The sequence below is a fragment of the Juglans regia genome, chromosome 3 (assembly GCF_001411555.2).
Source record: "Juglans regia cultivar Chandler chromosome 3, Walnut 2.0, whole genome shotgun sequence".
Classification (NCBI taxonomy): Eukaryota; Viridiplantae; Streptophyta; class Magnoliopsida; order Fagales; family Juglandaceae; genus Juglans; species Juglans regia.
In genome coordinates, this window is record NC_049903.1 from 6,712,848 (window position 1) to 6,731,852 (window position 19,005).

General features: G+C 36.7%; 2 protein-coding genes across 2 annotated transcripts; one reads left to right on the top strand and one right to left on the bottom strand.

The window, feature by feature from the left end:
• The first annotated feature begins 231 nt into the window (after positions 1-231).
• Positions 232-2,184, top strand: LOC108984889 (protein GRAVITROPIC IN THE LIGHT 1-like). The gene has a single exon (XM_035688059.1). The coding sequence runs from the start codon at positions 617-619 to the stop codon at positions 2,009-2,011; it is 1,395 nt and encodes a 464-aa protein (XP_035543952.1). The 5' UTR covers positions 232-616; the 3' UTR covers positions 2,012-2,184.
• Positions 2,185-6,020: 3,836 nt separating this feature from the next.
• On the bottom strand, positions 6,021-11,661 carry LOC108984893 (probable alpha,alpha-trehalose-phosphate synthase [UDP-forming] 7). Its single transcript, XM_018956978.2, has 4 exons — positions 11,464-11,661; positions 9,069-11,164; positions 8,718-8,991; positions 6,021-6,978 (listed from the first exon to the last, which is right to left on the bottom strand). Exons 2-4 carry the CDS (start codon positions 11,048-11,050, stop codon positions 6,667-6,669), a joined length of 2,568 nt encoding a protein of 855 aa, XP_018812523.1. The 5' UTR covers positions 11,051-11,164; positions 11,464-11,661; the 3' UTR covers positions 6,021-6,666.
• Positions 11,662-19,005: the final 7,344 nt, after the last annotated feature.

Consider the following 19,005-nt stretch of genomic DNA (forward strand, 5'->3'; position numbering starts at 1 on the left):
TGAGCCATCAATGACCTTACAGAGCAGCAGGACCCACAATCATTATCCCTCTGCATACCAATAGCTTCACCCACTCCAAATTAATTCTACAACCAAACTTCCATTTTCGCCTTCTAATGCAGTGAGATGATTTTTTTTATTTATTTTTATTGCACAATTTAAATATCTTCTTAAAAAATCGTTTCTTTAATTAATGAATGAGGTGATATAAAATAGATAATTATCTAAATTAAATCATAATTTCTATAAATAATAAAATTTTAGATGAAAAAAAGTACCGTAAGAACGCTAATACTTATCTGCAGTAACATAAAAAGCCTTCCCGCGCTTTAAATCCTACTTTTCTCCACCTCCACCTCCATCTCCGGCTGCACTCTGATATAGTCAAAATTTTGTGCCTACTTTTCAACGTAGAAATCACTCCATAGGCTATCTTCCAAAAACTTTTCCCCCTCGATCAAACCCCTTCTTTTTGAATTTCCTTTGTTAATCGAACGTTCCGTCCTCTTTTTCGATTTGAATTTCCTTTGTTAATCGAAAGTTCCGTCCTCTTTTTCGACATACTAGCTCACAATTTCATGCCCAAAAACACGACTCTGTTCTACTTTCTTCTAAGATGGATACACTGACACCCAAATCAGCCTTGAACAGCAAGAACAAGTTAGCGCGCACTTTCCAAAAAGTTATCAACCTCCGGACTTCAAACAATGGGATTTGCATGCTCACATCGCAATCCAACGTCAAGGAGGATTTTTTCACCGATAGAAACTCCCAGCAGTTCGACAAGAATGATATTGATGCGAGAGGCCGGCAGCAGAGAGCAGTGCTGGAAGCTTTGGTGGCGAAGCTTTTCGCGGGCATTACTTCGATCAAAGCTGCTTATGCTGAGCTCCAAATGGCACAGAACCCTTACAACTGCGAAGCTATTCAGGTCGCGGACCAGGCCGTGGTGGACGAGCTCAAAGCAATTTCCGAGCTGAAGCGCAGCTTCTTGAGAAAAGAACTCGATCTTTCACCCCAAGTCACGCTCATGCTCGCGGAGATTCAGGAGCAGCAGGGGTTGATGAAGACCTACGAGATTACCATCAAGAAGCTCGAGACTGAGGCTGACCTCAAAGACTCCAACATCACTTCGCTTCAGAACCAACTCGACAACTCCAATTCACTTAACAAGTGCTTATACAAGAGGTTAAACTCAAGTGGGTCTCTGTCCATGTTCGATAATCTTCGACTTACGGTGCTCAATGTGACCCATTTTGTCCAATTTCTTCACCACACCCTACGATCCATTCGTAGTTTCGTGAAATTAATGATACGTAAAATGGATTCGGAACACTGGGATCTTGACGCGGCCGTCAAGTTCATCGAACCTGACGCGGTTTTTACAAACCCAAGCCACCGGTTCTTCGCTTTCGAATCCTTCGTAAACATAAGCTTGTTTCAGGGCTTCAATTGCCCTCAGTTCCAACCAAGTGATCACTCCCAACGACAACCTCCTCTTGAAACACACTGCAATCGCCTCTTCTTCGACAAGTTCAAGAAGCTCACAAACGTGAATCCAAGACATTTTCTTTCCCATAATCCGAACTCATCGTTTGCAAAGTTCACAAGGGCCAAGTACCTTCACCTCGTACATGCGAAAATGGAGTGCTCTCTCTTCGGTAACTTGAATCAGCGAAAGCTCGTGAACTCCGGGGGCGTCCCTGACTCCTCTTTCTTCGTAGCGTTTGCTGAGATGGCGAAGCGCGTGTGGCTTTTACATTGCTTGGCATTCTCGATCGATGAAGAGGTAAGCATTTTTCAGGTAAGGAAGAACTGTAGGTATTCTGAGGTGTACATGGAATGCGTGGCAGAGGAAGCTTCGTTCAACTCCGGTGAAATCGCCGGTGGAAATGGCGGGGGTGAGCTCAGCGTGGGTTTCACAGTCGTTCCGGGTTTCAAGATTGGAAAAACCGTAATACAAAGTCAGGTTTATTTGTCTCCGGTTACTACTACGCCGGCGAGTCGCTAAAGTTCTGTATATTGCATGTGACAAATTACAATACCAACGCGCTTTTTTTCACACGCTCCGGTATCATATTTGGGAAAGTTAGTCTGCTACTTCTATGTAACGGGAATTTTAAATCCATACCATATGTTGTATATTATTGGTATGAGAAATATTTTAAACATCAGTACAAATTTTAAATAGGTAAATTTTGTCTAAATTTTTTGTAAAAAATTGGATTTCATTTTGAAAAAATGTTCCTAAAAACAGATCTTTTTTTTTTAGCAGAATCTATTTTTTAACAAAGGGTTTATATTTAATATTACTCTTTTAACAAATGATTATGTAAAATTAAATTTATTAACGTGATTTAATATGATACGTTAAATTGTAAAATTATTTTTTATATAAAATAAATCTAATAGATCAAATGAATTTATTTAAATTTATGAAAATATTTTTATATAATTTCTTTATGGATGTAAGGGAGATTTCATATAAATTTATTACTCAAATATATATTATAATTTAGAAAAGATGGATCTAGTATTTAATACTGAAATCCACACAAAACAATTAATATAGTAAAATTCATGGGGTGTCTATCTCCCTTTAAATTATAAAAACTTAATAATTAGAAAAATATTTTAATCCATATAGATATATTCCACATATTTGAGAGAATGGGATATTAAATGGATTGCTAATGGTATTGTATATGTATGTAAACTACTCACCCAGTTTCCAAGTATTAATCCGTTGGAAGAAGTTATAACTCTGAAAATGCAGAGTTATATAGGCAACAATTTATACGGGCATATATATATATATATATATATATATATATATATATATATATACGTGTATGTGATTATAATAGTATATTGTTAAAATTAATTTTTTTTAATAATATTGAATATATAAGTAAATGTTTTTAACATCAGTTTTATGTAGGTCTCTTAGAGATCAGGCCGTAGTTTGGATATATTGAATATTAATTGTTGGCTTATGTAGGTCTCTTAAAGATCAGGCCGTAGTTTGGATATATTAATATATCCAAACTATTTCCATATATTCAATTAATATTGAATATTAATTGTTGGCTTATGTGCAGTTGACTTATAGTTTAGATTTGTCTATGTATTAAGTCACATTTATAACTTCGGTTCTTTAATAAAATTAGACTATTTCCATAAAAAAAAATGTTCCAATTTAGATACGAAAATTGGCTTCGTAACAGTAGAGATTGTAGATGACTGGGTCGAATAACAACTCGACCCAAGTCCTGAGTTTTTATGAAAAACTGGGTCAAAAGAAAGGCAAACCAAGTCATAAGGCGTGGAAGAGAGACGCAATCCGACGATTCCGACCCGATCAAGGTCAAGAGATGTATGATAAAATGGGAGGTTGGGCTTGGAAGTTGGATTATGCCAAAAACTGTATCATCAATTTAAATAAAATAAATCTTGTCAATAAAAGGTTAAAAAAAGAAGAGCTAGTAAAAATGGAGGCAGTTTACTAATTAAATAAATCTTGTCAATAGTGTTTGTAGGCTTGCGGTAATAGTATGTGGTCAATTATATACGTGAATTGAGATGAAATGAAAGTTGAATAAAATATTATTTTTTAATATTATTATTATTTTAAGATTTAAAAAAATTAATTAATTTATTATATTTTATATAAAAATTTAAAAAAATTATAATGATGAAATGAGATGAAATAAAATATTTCTTATAATAAATCTCTATCCTATTCAGCTTTGTCCATCCTTCACCAAAACCCCCCCCTAACAAAAATATGTCCATAAGGCTTCCTTCTCTCTCCTCTCAAAATTCAATCTTCTTCCACTTGTTTCTCCCTTTCTCTATTTTCTTTTCTTATATCTTTTTTTCTTCTTCTCATATTTGTCAATTGAAATCCCCTGCCCCTCATTCGCCAATCCCAGCCATCATCTGCCTCCATTTGCCCACACATGGTCACCACGCGTTGCCTAGCTAGTTGCCTTGAGTTTTAACCCCTTTTTTTTAGCGATCTGCTTTGCTGTCTTACTTGTCCTATTTTGTATTTTTAATTTTTTTACATCTTTTCATTGACATTAACTTCCAAATCTGCGCCAAATTGCTATTCATGGCATGCACCTCAATGAGAGTCTTGTCTGACTCCACCGCCTCCTTTTCACGGGCATGTGTGGCTCCCACAAGCAATGCTGTCCTTTTTACCAGAGCTACATGCACTTCTCCACCGCTTCTTTTACCGGGAGATAACTTTCGTATGCTCCCTATTCAAAAGGATGTCGGATGGGAAACCCTCTCAATGTAAACCATTAAACTTTTACATCCTAGTTCTAATGGGTTCTCCTTCAACCAAAGAAATTGTATTCAAGGCGGCATTCTGCTCGACCAGACGCGGAGGAATTATGGGACCAGAACAGTTTAGTTCCATGTCCTGACTTGTTTTTGTTTATCACACTGTATGGTAGTTTTGACTCTTTTTTTTTTTAATCTGTCATCCCTCCCTCCTATTAGGCTATTATCTTTTATCCTAGTTAATTATATTTCACTCACTAAAAAAAGACAATCTCTATACTGCCAGATAATGCCATATTTCGTTCAGCGAAGTGACAGTAGGACTGGAACCTGAGCCTGGTTCACGGGCTAGCTCTATGTTGGGTCACAGACTCACATGCACGATGCAGTTTAGCCTATATCTAATCTCCGAGCGAGTGCCCACCACCCCAGGCTCCCAGCAGTACATGTCAAAAAAGTGGTAGTAAAACCGAGAAAAAAGATGTGTCATTTTGCTGCTTTTGGCGGCTTTCATTTTCTTAGAGGATTCAGAAGTGACACCCTTAGTTAAACAAACCAAAACGGGTGGCATTGATAGCATATATAGCATCTAAACATTTTATAGCAGCATGCAGGCATGCAGTAAGTATTGCCCAAACAGCATCTTCAAACCATAGTCGATTAGTCAGAAGTGCACATGGGGATAAATAAATAAGGGAGTTTTGATCTATAAATGAGACAAGCTTGACATCCTCGTCCACCTTGATACACCCAAGATCGAACAAACAATCATTCGAGTTTGCAATCGGGAGACACCTTGTCGGGCGTAGACAAGGACCATGAGATTGAGAAATAAATGCTGCACCCCTTAAGCTCTGTCAAAGTTCTCAATAAAGATTGAGAAATAAAGGCGCTTCCATTGTTGCGGTTTTCAACTGAGTGCCAGCCAAGCCCCATGTTTGTTTATAGGTAGGGCCAGTTTTCGATCCTCACTGTCTGTCCCTCTTCAGTCTTCGGTGAAAATGAGAAATTGTTCGAATACAAACTATACAAGCACGGTTTGGTTTAGAATATGGTATCACCAACTCTCTGTGAATAAATATTTCTAACTACCATTCATATCTAATTTACATAGTTAAATAAAATATTTCCCAACGATTTAATTCACCTAATAATGCCCTCATAATATAGTTCCTTTGATCAATCCATTTTTTACTAAAATATATGAAAATTTATATTCTCAAGTTGATGTGCTCCAAGGTGTGTGTAGCACATCTAATAAAGTGCTTATATGATATAATTTAATTTAAAAGATAAATTCTAAAATTTGAATAGAACCCATTTTAATTATGTGAATAGTGTGTAGAATTCAAGAGTAGAATAACTTTATATATATATATATATAATATATTCTTATATGTTTTCAAAGTCATGTTGAACTTGATATACCAAAATAAATCAACGAATCAAGATAGATTGACACGATTTTCTACTTGGAAAATTGAAAGTAAAAAGACCTCGAAATCCAATTTAGTGCAAGTAAATCTGTTAAGCTTCTGCTGCAAAGTTTCCATTGCCGAGAAAGCATTCGAAAGATGAAACTAATACACAGTACTTCTATATGGATGTAAGGAGTTCCTCTCTTCTGCATTCTTATTGCTCCACTGCATCCAGCACAAAGAGAAAGACCGTTAAAACCTCGGTTTTTGACGAGGTCCTTGTAAAATACGACAATGGAAATAGAGGGATATAAAACTAATATTTTGCTATAAAATTTACAGAATAAGCCAAAAAATAAAAATATATCGGAGTAACAATTGCAAAATAAAATCCACTCAAAAATTTAAAGAGGGAAGAAAAAACTAAAAGAAGAAGACACTAGAGTGTACTGTTTCATCTAATGAGGCGTCGTCTACTACACCAGCTGAAAACCTGTTTCTGTTACCCCACCTGAACATCTTTCCCAACATTAACAACTTATCCCTGGTAGAATTTCAAGTGAGAAGCACAAGAACGCCATTGGTCAGTTTGATATTTGCATTAGGCCGGCTGAGCAGCCTTTATGTGTATGTGATGCAACCGATTATTTAGGCTGTTCTTCCAACTCCAGTCGGCTCTCCATGAATCAATATGGTAGGTCCTGTCAATCCTTCAGATGTCTTAGCTTATGCAAAAGAATCCTGCTTAAAAACCACGCTGCTCCATTGTTCGTCACAAAAATAAATCGCATATGGCCACGGACCAATCAGAAAATATCATTTAAGGTTTCTCCCACCAAGTTACTTCAAACAGAGATGAGAGTCATCGTCACCTTCAATCCCAGGTCAGCTTCTTATCTTCTCCATTGGTTTAAAGCAGAAGACACTGGAGTCAGAAAAGGCAGGGAAGATTTCAAGGGGAGCTTCCAGCTTCATCTGTGGGGGAGGGTGTAGAGTTTGAAACCTCTGCAAGAGCTTCAAGCATGTTTATGACCTCTGTCGTGTCATCCAAATAGTACTTAGCTTTACTTGGCTTCTGTCCAACAGTGCATGCAAAAACTGATGTATTAGAAGAGAGGACACCACTATTCATTGCATTGCCAATGATCTCAAACATGTCCTCATCAGATCGGTCATCGCCAATACACAGTACAAAATCAGCCTGCTTTCCGTGATCCGCCATTGCTGCAAAGATCTTTTCTGCAACCACACCTTTACTGACTCCCTAAAGGCCACATCATAGGTCAGATTCAAATATCACGTTTTCTGAGCAGTGGAAGCTCCATTACATAGCAAGAAAGAAGCATAATAAAACCACCAAAAGTGGCACAAGAAGTCTAGAGGGAACCATAATGAAAGAAAATATATCTAAAACCACGATCATAAGCAAGGTAAATTTCGAGAAATACACGAGGACACAGCAAAGCAGTGAATAAACATCTGCGTAACCATAGCTAAATGTAAAAGTGTTTTATCTCACCATTTGCGTCAAGAACTTAATTCAAGCCAAATAATTAGGAAGGTTTCAAAATGATTGCAGCTAGGTTAACATAACAATCCAGGGAAATATCGATCGCATTCACATGGGCATCAAATACAGACAGATTCTATTATTCGTTTGATTACTTGTGTCTATAGAAAGCTTATACCCACTTCTGTACAACTACTGGCTATTCTTGTCAGCATCTATTAATCCGACACATAGACAACTACTGGCTATATTGTGAGCATCCATGTAATCCGACAACACACTCAATCTGCAAGCAAACAATCAGCCTTGAACAAATGAAAATATGAAATTTTCTTTTTGATAAGTAAGAAAGACAGTTTTATTAATACGAATGACATGGTCAATGAAAATATGGGATTATTGAAGTTATATTCAGTAACACTCCGGTGATTGCAAGCTAAATTGACATGCCACTAGTGAAGGTTTGCCGTGTAAATTTCAGCAATCCATCCTTTGAGGCTAAACTGCAAGTAGAAACACCCTCTAAACAAAAGTAAAAGCACCTCATTGTGTGGAAGTCCAGTGTCCTAAATCTTTTTAGGCCCAGAAGTCTCCAACTTACATGGATGCCCAACTCTAATTGAAAGGAACCAACAATAGTTGCACTTTGCCAACTTGGCGCATAAAATCTAAGGGTCAAATGCTAAATGCTATGCTTTAATGCTTGTCCATCATGCCAACATAAAACGACTCATCGTCATGAGGTTTCTCAACCAAACCTAACACATCCTACTCAAATTGGGTTTAATTTCCTCACAAATGATGCACATATGGAGGCATATATGGCCACGTGTCCCATTATTTGAATAATGCGATCCAGTTGTTCTTACTTCTTTAATGATAATGTTCACATAATTATACAATTGTAAAAGATTTGAGTCATATGGGGAAATGAAGGCATTAGCCCATAAATGCATCTGCCAGGTGTTCCAACAAAATGGGTGAGTCAAACAACATATATTTCTTTTCAAGGCTGGAAGAACATGGTCTTTATTAAGTGTATTCTACCAGCAGTCGTAACAAATAACAGACATGTGGTTCTAAAGCATCATACGAGTAAAAAAAAATTCTGCTATAAAACAAAAACTGAAACAAGAAATCTGCTATAAGCCTATAAATATAACTGCTACAAAAAATGAAAATAAAAAATCAGCAATAAAAAGAATACTATATAATATTATAATATATATTATTATATATAATATTTTAAAAATTTATTTAAATATATATCATAGTGAACCGGTCCGGTCCTAAAAATTATGGAACCGGAACCAGAACCAGACCGGTTCAGGCCAGTTTTGGCATTTTAGAAACAAGTTCCGGACCTGTTCCACCGGTTCGGTCCTTCCGGACTGGTTTTCCAGTTAAAATTTACACCCATATTGATGATTGACAGGGACCCACATTCACATAGGAAGTCCAAAGAACCAAGACTAGAGAACTCAGAGGCCTACCTGTGGCTTCACTTCCACAATGAACTGACCGCTTTTGACAGAAACAGGTTCATTTGCCAGCACACTTTCTAGATGATCTAACATCTCCTTAGCCTGGCCGGATCCAAAACCAGGGTCAGCATCCCGATGGTGCCAAACCAAGGCGCTTTCCTTGGTTTCAATATAAGAACCGTCGGTTGATTCAGTATACAATTTCATAACAGGCTCGGCTATCTGTATCCACCCAAAATCATTATTCTGTCCGCAGGTTTCCCACTCGTCTTCTGCGGGCCACCTAAGATATAATTCAATTTAGGCATTAGGAAATAGAAAACAGGTGCTAACACAAAGCAAAAGTAAAAAATAGCATACCTCATGAAGTAACCGTGCTCAGCAGCAATTCCAAGTTTCTTGCAAGGAGAAAACCACTTGCCTAAACTATCCCTTCCTCTTCCACTGACAACAAACGCTATGTTTGTAACATCACTGCAAAGCATGTTTATGATTGATATAACCTCTTGACTTGGGGTCTTGTTGATGGAAGTTTGGGGCATTACAGTGCCATCATAATCCAAGAGTATAGCCCTATTTCTGGACCTCAAATATGCAGATACAATGGCATCGATAGACAACTTTCTGAAATTAGGATCCAGTGCCACAACCCTGAAACCAAAGCTCAAACCAATTCCCCAACAGCGTCTTTTGAAATGGTCCTTGCAAGTTCTTTCCATATCTTGGAAAAAGCTCCTCGACCAGTATGCCACATCATGCGTGCTAACATACCTGTAATGCTTCTCATGCCGCAATTGCTTCTCAGAATCAGACATTGAAATTGCCTCATTCATTGCCTCAGCAGTTGCTTCGATGTTCCACGGGTTTACCCGAATTGCACCACTCAGTGAAGGCGAACACCCAATGAACTCAGATACTACTAGCATGCTCTTTGTGGGCCCATTAAATTCTGAACTTGACTCAGACCCAGAAACACCCTGCCTGCAAACAATGTACTCATAAGGCGTAAGATTCATCCCATCCCTCACAGCTGTGACCACAACACACTCAGCAATGGTGTAATATGCTGCTCGTTCACTGAGAGTAACTGGTCTATCTATGAAAACAATTGGTTCATAACCGGGTCGGCCAAAAGTTTTGTTAATCCTCTTGCAGCTTGCCTGTATCTCAGCCTGTATTTCCTCAAGATCTTTCCCTCTTCCCCTAGCAGGGTTCGCAATCTGTACCAAAACTGCCTTTCCTTGCCACTTTGGGTGCTGCTTCAACATCTGTTCCATTGCCAACAATTTCAAATCAACGCCTTTAAAGATGTCCATATCATCAACCCCGAGAAGCACAGTTTTTCCTTCAAACTGTTGTTTTAGCTCCCCCACCATCCACTCCTTATCTGCGAGTCTCAAAACAGATGCAGTCTGTCCCATGTGAATTCCAACTGGCATGATTTTTATCCCCACAGTCCTCCCATAATATTCCAACCCAATATAACCCCTTTTTGACTGATACTCCAAACCCAACATTCGACTGCAACAAGACAGGAAATGCCGAGCATAATCAAAAGTGTGGAAACCAATAAGATCTGAATTCAAAAGTGCCTTGAGGATCTCTTCCCTTACTGGCAAGGTCCTGTATATCTCTGATGAAGGAAATGGACTGTGGAGAAAAAACCCCATCCGTAGTCTATTGAACCTCCTCCTCAAGAAGGTAGGCAGTACCATCAAATGGTAATCATGAATCCAAACATAGTCATCCTCTGGGTTTATAATCTCTATCACCCTTTGTGAGAAAATCTTATTTGCTGCCACATATGCCTCCCATAAAGACCGGTCGAACCGTCCACCGTGATTTGCAGAGAAGGGAAGCATGTAATGAAAAAGCGGCCATAAATGCTGTTTACAAAAGCCATGATAAAACTTTGATAAAATATCGGGCGGTAGAAAAGCAGGGACACACTTAAACCTATCCAACAAAAGCTGTGACACATCATCTTGCTCACTGGAATCAACATCAACCCTCAAAGACCCTACATACAATACCTCCATATCTTCAGGTAAACCATCCTTCAGCTGTAATGACAAAGAGTCCTCATCCCAGCTAAAACTCCAGCCTTTATTATCAGGTCTGCGCTTAGCTTTCACAGGGAGCTGATTAGCAACAATAATGATACGATCCTGAATGACAGAGGATGGAACGTCTGATGTTACACTATTGGCCTGGTCATCATCAAGCTCAGAAATGACCCCCGGAACGGTCATTACGCGTGGAAGGCGCTTTTTTTCACGGCCCATGACGGGAAAGTTTCCGGAAGCTAGATCTAAAAGATTGGTATACGATCTGGACATCATTTTTAACGGCTTTTATGGTATATATTCCCAATCCAAAATCTTTCACAAGACCTCAATATTATACACCAAACCCACGATTGCTTCTGTCCCGAAATTACTATAATTGGGCACGATCTGTAATGAGTATAACATAAATAGCATCATTAAGATTAATTTCCACGGAAAAAGTAAAAAGTAAAGCAGGTTCTTCATAATCAAGAATTAACGTGGATGAGTCAATGACATTCAAATATGAATAAAGATCCGCGTACACAATTCCTGCTCACTAAAACTCGCATATTCATAATCCGAATGATAAAATCCAAACAAAAACATGAGTAGAAGAGGCTAACCAATCGCAAATTATACCATCAAATACAAAATAAATAAATAAATAAAAATAAAAAAATAAAACGAAACTATTTTATACTCACCAAAAGCTCTAGAATAAGATCATTCCTGTCCTTCTTCAGGCAAGCTCGGATCTGAGAATCCAAACAACGAAAGATATCAATATTCTTTCAGCAGAAAGAAATCTAGGGTTTCTTTCGGTTTTGGTTTGGTCCTCTGTCTATCCCCAAGAGTCACCTTCCAATCTCTCCCTCTCTCTCTCTCTCTCTCTACAATATACAATGTCCTTTTGGAAGAAAAAGAAAGCAAATTAGTAAATATTATTAATATTTTTTTTCATAAAAGGAAGAGGATAAGGTCGGCCAGTAGACTACCCAGTAATGCCAACTGGCATTGATGAGTCGTTCCCTCACGCGCTCTTACTGCCTCCAACCAAGGCAGTCGCTGACATGTCGCCCGCATGTACTGCCACGTATCAAAACCAAAACGTTAGACAGAACCGGGTCGCGCTTTCCGTGTCCAGCTCCCATAGGCAAACAACTCCCCCAGGCCCCACAGGCAACTGCATTAATAGATACGTAAATAAAAGAAAAGAAAAGAAAAATCCATTTGAATAGCACAATGCAACGACTCACATGTGCCTCGTGTCTACGTAACCAAAAAATTAGAAATAAATTTCAGATAATCACGGCACGTGTCTACCAGCAGGGGCAGGGAGGGGACCCGCATGGAGGGTGCCCCCAACTTCCCGATCTTGCCACGTGGCAGAACGTCACAGGAATGCAGCGGATAAGGTTTTCCGGATGATGACATGGCGCTCCTAATGAGGTCATAGGTGACTTCATTACAAAGACATGGTACCACGTGTTTTTTATATATATTTTTAATTTTGATTATGTTTGGGGAGCGGGGGGGGGGCCTTCTGAGCAAGGATGAAGGAACGACACGACGGACTGTCATTGGTTGGGGTAACGAGAAAAGGGGGAAGCGCGAAATGTCGTTTTCATCCTCGTCGAGTTTACTTCATGACCACGAACTAGTTTGTTGTTGGTTAAGCTTAAGGGCAATTTGATATTATTTATAATAGTAATAAAAGAGGAAAAGGAGTCGTCGTGTAGGGCTGTGTGCGTTGTTTTTGACTCGCATGCTGTCTTTTACCTAATTTTCCTTTGTGGCTGATGGTGCTGTGCTGGTACCGGTGTTGGTGAGCCTTGTGGGGCCACATTCTCACATTAATAAATAAAATATCTAAACAAAATAATATCGATTATCAATTTATATATATATATATATATATTTGAATAGAGTTTGGTATTTTTACCTGTCTTAATCACGTTTCATTTTATAATTTAGATAAGATGGGATAAAATATTTTATTAAAAATTAAATAAAATATTAAAAAAATATAATTTTTATTTTAAGATTTAAAAAAATTAAATTATTTATTATATTTTATGTGTTAATTTAAAAAAATTATAATAATAAGATAAAATATTTTATGTATCCAAACCGAGCCTTACTTTGTGATCCGACTATATGCCAAAGTTTTAATTACAATTACATGGATTAACCCTTTCCCTCGCATTTTAGGTTTGAAACGAGATACGTTCACGAATATATCAAACTTGTAATAATTAATATTTGTAAAATGCATATAGTGTGCATGTGTGAGTGTGTTAAAAGACGTTAGATATTATCCATAAACAAGGATACTTCATTTTTTGTTTGAGACTCTCAACATAAAATGTGAGTATTTAGTTACCATCTATTATTTTCGTGCACATATCATGCATGTTGGGTGTTGGTTCTAAAACAAATAGAAATAGTGTAAAATGACCAAACCTCTCCATTTTACTTAATTGACTTTCGGCACACCACTAATAATTTAACAAACAAGTAGGAAATCATTCTGTAATACAAGTTGATATATATATATATATATTTGTGAAAAAATGAGTAAATTAGTTTAAGGTGGAGAGAGATATTCTCCCTTGTCTCAAGTCCGACCCTTCTCTACTAAGACCCACGGCCTAGATGTTGCAAGTCCACCGGCTGATAAGGAAGCGGGGCCCTAGGCCAAGGTAGAGGGAAAGGATACAGTGTCAGGCACGACACTAATCGAATGGCTCGGGAGAAATTACACTGTATTAAATGCGCCGACGAAGAGTTTTGACAGGAGATCCTGATGGGAGATCTTGTCCCCAACAGATGATGCAGCATTAAATGTGACAACATGCCATTAAGGTAGGGCAAACATTTCAGGTACAAGAAGAACAGTGATCCATCAGAAGATGAAAGTATAAAAACCCAAACACAGGTACAAGTCGAGGGTCATTTCACACTCTCTCTGGAGTTAAAAACTAACTTAAGTATCAGATATGCTTTCTGACACTTCAGGCCATCAAGCTTCATTGTCTTCAATGACCGTCGGAAGCAAGCAGGGTATGAAACACGTCATTAACATAATAGTTTTTTTTTATTTATAAATATTTTCAAATATTTTTAACAGTTTTTTTTCACTTACAATCTATTTGAAGATTAGAAATTTTCAAGAAATTTGGTGCGGAGTTATTTTGATCACCGGGTCTTGGTCGCTTTAAAATATATAAAGCATGCTTTAGTTTTTTTTTTTCTTTATGCGATGAGATCTTTCACATGGTCTATTCCAGTTAATAAAAGAATGCTTGCTTGACTTACCAACTTCCACCACCAACTACTCATTTCCAGGATTTAAAGATAACTAAATGCCTTCACATCATTGGCATATTCCTGACGTCGATTCCACTCTTTTATTTTATTTTTTACAAATTATATAGAGTGAAAAGGTGATTATATATATATATATATATATTGAAAAAGTAAGGGTCGGGACTCATCTTTTAAATTATTATTATTTTTTTTTTATAATCAGATTTGCATTAATTCAAAACCTCGAAGAAGAATACATGGTGAAATATCATCCAATACAATGAGCGGTGAAATTACACCCAAAGCATTCTTTGCAAGGGTATAAGCAACTCTGTTATTAGACCTACAAGTGTGTTGCACTGACCAAGGATTGAAATTTGCCAACAATACTCTAGAGTCTACCTGCAACATGCCAGAACTTGTTCCAACTTCATGATCACTTTCAAGTCCTTGAACAAATTGTAGTGAATCCCTCTTGAGAATAATGTCCCTAAAACTCAGCTCTTGACAAAATAAGATTGCATGAAATATTATTGTTGATTCTGCAAGGAAGGGGTCAGGAAGCAGGTCCTTTTGCTGTTTAAGTGTAGCCTTAGTCTTTCCTTCTCAATCTCAAATAGATGCTCCAATCTCCACTTTGCACTTAACTTTGTCCAGAGCTGCATCCCAATTCAATTTTACCTTACCTTGAGGAGGGACTTGCCATCCATCAGTCGAGAGTTGCCTATTGCCCACACTTTTACTAAGTCCATAACTGATCCTTATATCAGAAAGTAAGGCTTTTGCTTGAAGCATTAATGTAGTAGGAGTAAACTTGTCTTTGAAAACAAATTCATTCATTATCTTCTAGATCAGCCAACCGATAACAGTAAATTCCTCCATTTCAGATTGATTAAGGGCACCAAACATCTTCCCAACTAGGTCCTTGAAATCCTGACAATTAGATACACTCTTTTATAAACTTGTTGAACATTGATCCTAAACATCACTAGCTGAATTGCAATCCCAGAACATATGCTTGATGGTTTCTGGTTGTTGTTTACACAAGGGACAATCAAAATTTGAAATGATCGTTCTCTTAGATAGATTAAGACAGGCTCTCCACAAGAAAACTTTGTTGACATTAGGGATCTGTAGTTGGCAAATATTTTAGAATGCCAAATGTTTTTAACAAGATATATTTATTGATCTTTCAACGTAAATTAAGTTGTAAACTCTTTTTTTTGACTATGCATTATTTTCTCTCCAAAAAATACTATACAGAAAATAAAATGGACATAAGAGAAGGAGGGGAAGGAAAAAAGAGGAGAGAGGAATCGAAGCTCTCGCCCCCTTTTCGCAGATATGAGTTTGGAAGAGTTTAGAGAGAAGCGAGAGGTTTTTCCTAGAGAGAGAAAAGGAGGAATGATCGGTTTTTCCAAATATGGGAGGATCGTCGTTCGGATCTTTTCAGCCGTCGCATTTCTACACGTGCCCCATCAGGATGATGCCCAACCTCCAATCTTCAAGACTACCAAATCCGACGTCCATCGGAGTAGAGCGTAGCCCGCATGCACGAGACGAAACTTTTGGATCTGTCGGCACGTGGACATCATGCGCCTCCAAAGAGGCATTTGCCGACACCACGCTTGGCTTTTATGAACTTCATGACTCCGAGGCTTCCGAGATTGACCGTCGTTTTTCTCCCCGAGTGACTAGTGCCCTGCACGCGCCACTACCAACGCATCATGCATGTTGGTGTTTGTTTTTCTGTTTCTCTGTTTGTTCAGTTTTCAATGTTTTGTTGGTGTTTGTTTTTCTATTCTTTTGTTGACCCGAGTAAGGTGTTGAGCCTTTGGATCTGACTCAATCTGGGCAAGAGTTATTTGAGAGTGGTGGGCGATGTCATGGCTGTGGATCGTAGGCCAGTGCTCGCGTGTAGGTGCTGCCTGCACAGTGAAGGTTGTTTTGTCCATGTGTGAGCTAGGTGCTCGTGCCATTAGGGCTCGAGATGCCAATGTTTGCGATAGGCGTGACGTCCGGAGTCACACCAGTTCTTGTGGTTCTGTAGTTTAGTTGTTAGTTACTAGATGTTTAGTTGTTAATGAGTTTTATTTGTAGTTTTTTTATTTTTTTTATTTTAGTTTTTAATAAAATAGAAATAGGCTATGGATGTAGTGTCCATAATTGTGTCCTATACTTTTCCTTCCTGGGAGGACAGATCTGGCCTTCAAGTTTTGTTTTACAAAGTGCTTTCTCTATTATGAGAGAGTTTGTTGAGAAGTTAAGACAAAGTCTGCCACAAAGAAATTTATGCGTGGGGAAGCTCCAGAGTTGATACATAATTTAGTTTTCTGAATTTTTCTATGTATTGATAAATCACAATTATAACTTCATTTTATTAATAAAATGAATATGTTTTCTTAAAAAAAAAAAAAGTACCGTCTCCCACGTCCCATCTCTCACCCTATTCACTCTTTTCACTATTGATATTTATAGCCTAAGTTTATTATTTTGAAAAATAGTATATTTATTATTAAAAAAATATTTTTTTTTTACATAAATCTCATATTTATCCTCATTAAAAAAAAATCTTCATAACTTGCATAATGCGCACTCAAAAATTTGTGTCTTTGTTTTTAAAACTTTTTTCAATTTATTTTATCTAACTTAATTATTACAATTTTTTAAATTTTTATACAAAATAAAATAAACAATTTAACATTTTCAAATCTTAAAATAAACATAAAATTAAAAAAATATATTTTAATAATATTTTATTTAACTTTAAATTTTCATCCAAACTCATACAAAAACAAACATTTGTGTCCATAAAACCTCCATGACTACACAACTCAACAAATTAGGGACTTAATGAATAGGCATTATAATATGCGCATGCACACACGTTTTGATCTACCGACACATAGTTGCGGACATTTGTGTCCTTCGAACTTTTATTTATTTATTTATTGCTAATCATTTTACTTCACTTTAATTTGAAGGCTCGAGTGCCCTACCATGAAATTTATTTTCTAAGTCACATTCCAAAACACGTGAGGGGTACTTAACAGTCAGAGAGTACTTCCCCCGTCCCATTTCAAACTAACTCGGCCACCTAATTAATTAACAAGAAAGAATGTCCCATAATCACTTTATATCATTTCATCACATCCATTTTCAATAATTAAGGAAAAAAAAAAACAATAAGAAAGGGACATTCTAACTATTTCTAATTCATAAATCGTCATATACAAAATGTCAAAAACCCTTTTAAGATTTCTTATTTAGTTATTCGTATACACAAGGAATTTAAAGTATCACTATGCCACAAATTGACTTATAAGGTGTGACGCTGCCAATTATCTCTTTTGTCACACTCATAGAGTCATAAATAAGTCCGTCCTTGAATTATATATTGCCTTTGTCACGTTGCAACATTCAATTTTCATTTTAATTTTTCGCATGACACCTTTCTTAGGTACCGATTTACAATTGATACAAGTGTCATTTTGCAGACGAAATGACAAAAATAAGGCTATAGTAGCCGGCATTGATCTAAGAGAAATGATTTTCAAGTGACATATAATTTTCAATGATTATTATTTAAATTAGAATCTTGATTCATTTTATAATTATTAGGTTGGAAACATAATTGGTTCGTACAGATTTCGAGATGTGACTATTATTTAAATTAAGATTTTGATTATCTCAAAATTATTGATGTGAAAAAAATAGAGTTATTCTATTCATCATTTCTACATCACATATTTATTACAAAAATAAAATAAAAATAGGTGTATAGTGTATATACTATAAGGCAATTATTTATTTACGACCAATTATTTCTAACTAAAATGAGTTTATTTTCGTCACAAATAATTTTTTTGTTAAAAAAAATAATCACAAATACCCGTCCACCACTAAATTGAAAAAGTGCCCACGATCCTCAAAATTTACGCCCACCACATCACAACACTCTCCCTATGCGAGAGGCGCTCATATGTCTCTGATCATGTTGGCTCTAACTCTAACCATCACAAGTCCTGCACCAACAGACTTTTGGTCTCAAAGCTACAAAATGCATCTCATCCTATTTCATTCTGATTAGCGCATGAGCCTCATATCACATGCGCAAATATGAAAGTTAGTGTGGGCTCATATTCAAATCTGGTAGTTTAACAAATATAAAATCATGCATATATAGCATGCTGAAAACTCATCACGCTTCGAAAGCTTTCTATATATGCATCAAAAGGTAAATTGACTCATTATCTCAATAGTAGAGACCAATGAGCCTTGTGATTGCCGAGGCCTCATATTAATCAATCCAAACGCTTTAATTTGTACCCTTTTCACTTCAGTTTAAGAGCTTTTAGGCTGATGTAAATCTTAATTTGGTGGCCATATAAGAGAATCTAAACGATTAGAAGTAATCAAATTGTCCCTAACTAGGTATCATGATTAGGAACAAATAACATTAAGATATTTATACAAACATGTTTTAAAATAAGGATATTTATTTAAAGTTATGCCGATAAGTTAATTTATAAAAATGTCATTCATTTAAAACATAATTGTATAAAATGTTGTAAAAACAATTGTATGTCTTATCATTTTTCAATGAAGGATTGTATTTTCTGATTGGATAGGCACACTTTGATGAAATGTTTTCTAAAAGAGGACAATTTCGTTTGGATATTAAGAATATCTCAGATGATGATTTATTAATAGTAATAAAATAGTTTGAGAATATCTAAAAATAATTATACTCTCAAGGAGACTTTAATTACATTTCCAGAAGGTGGCCGGGCTTCACTTCATGAGGCCAGGTAACCCTTTCACCTTTTCATGATGAAAATCACGGAGATTATTTTTCAAAGTCGAAATGATGGTAGGATATTTCAACAAGTAGCTATGGGAAAAATCGTGTTGAAAAATATTCATGTGTGAGTTGT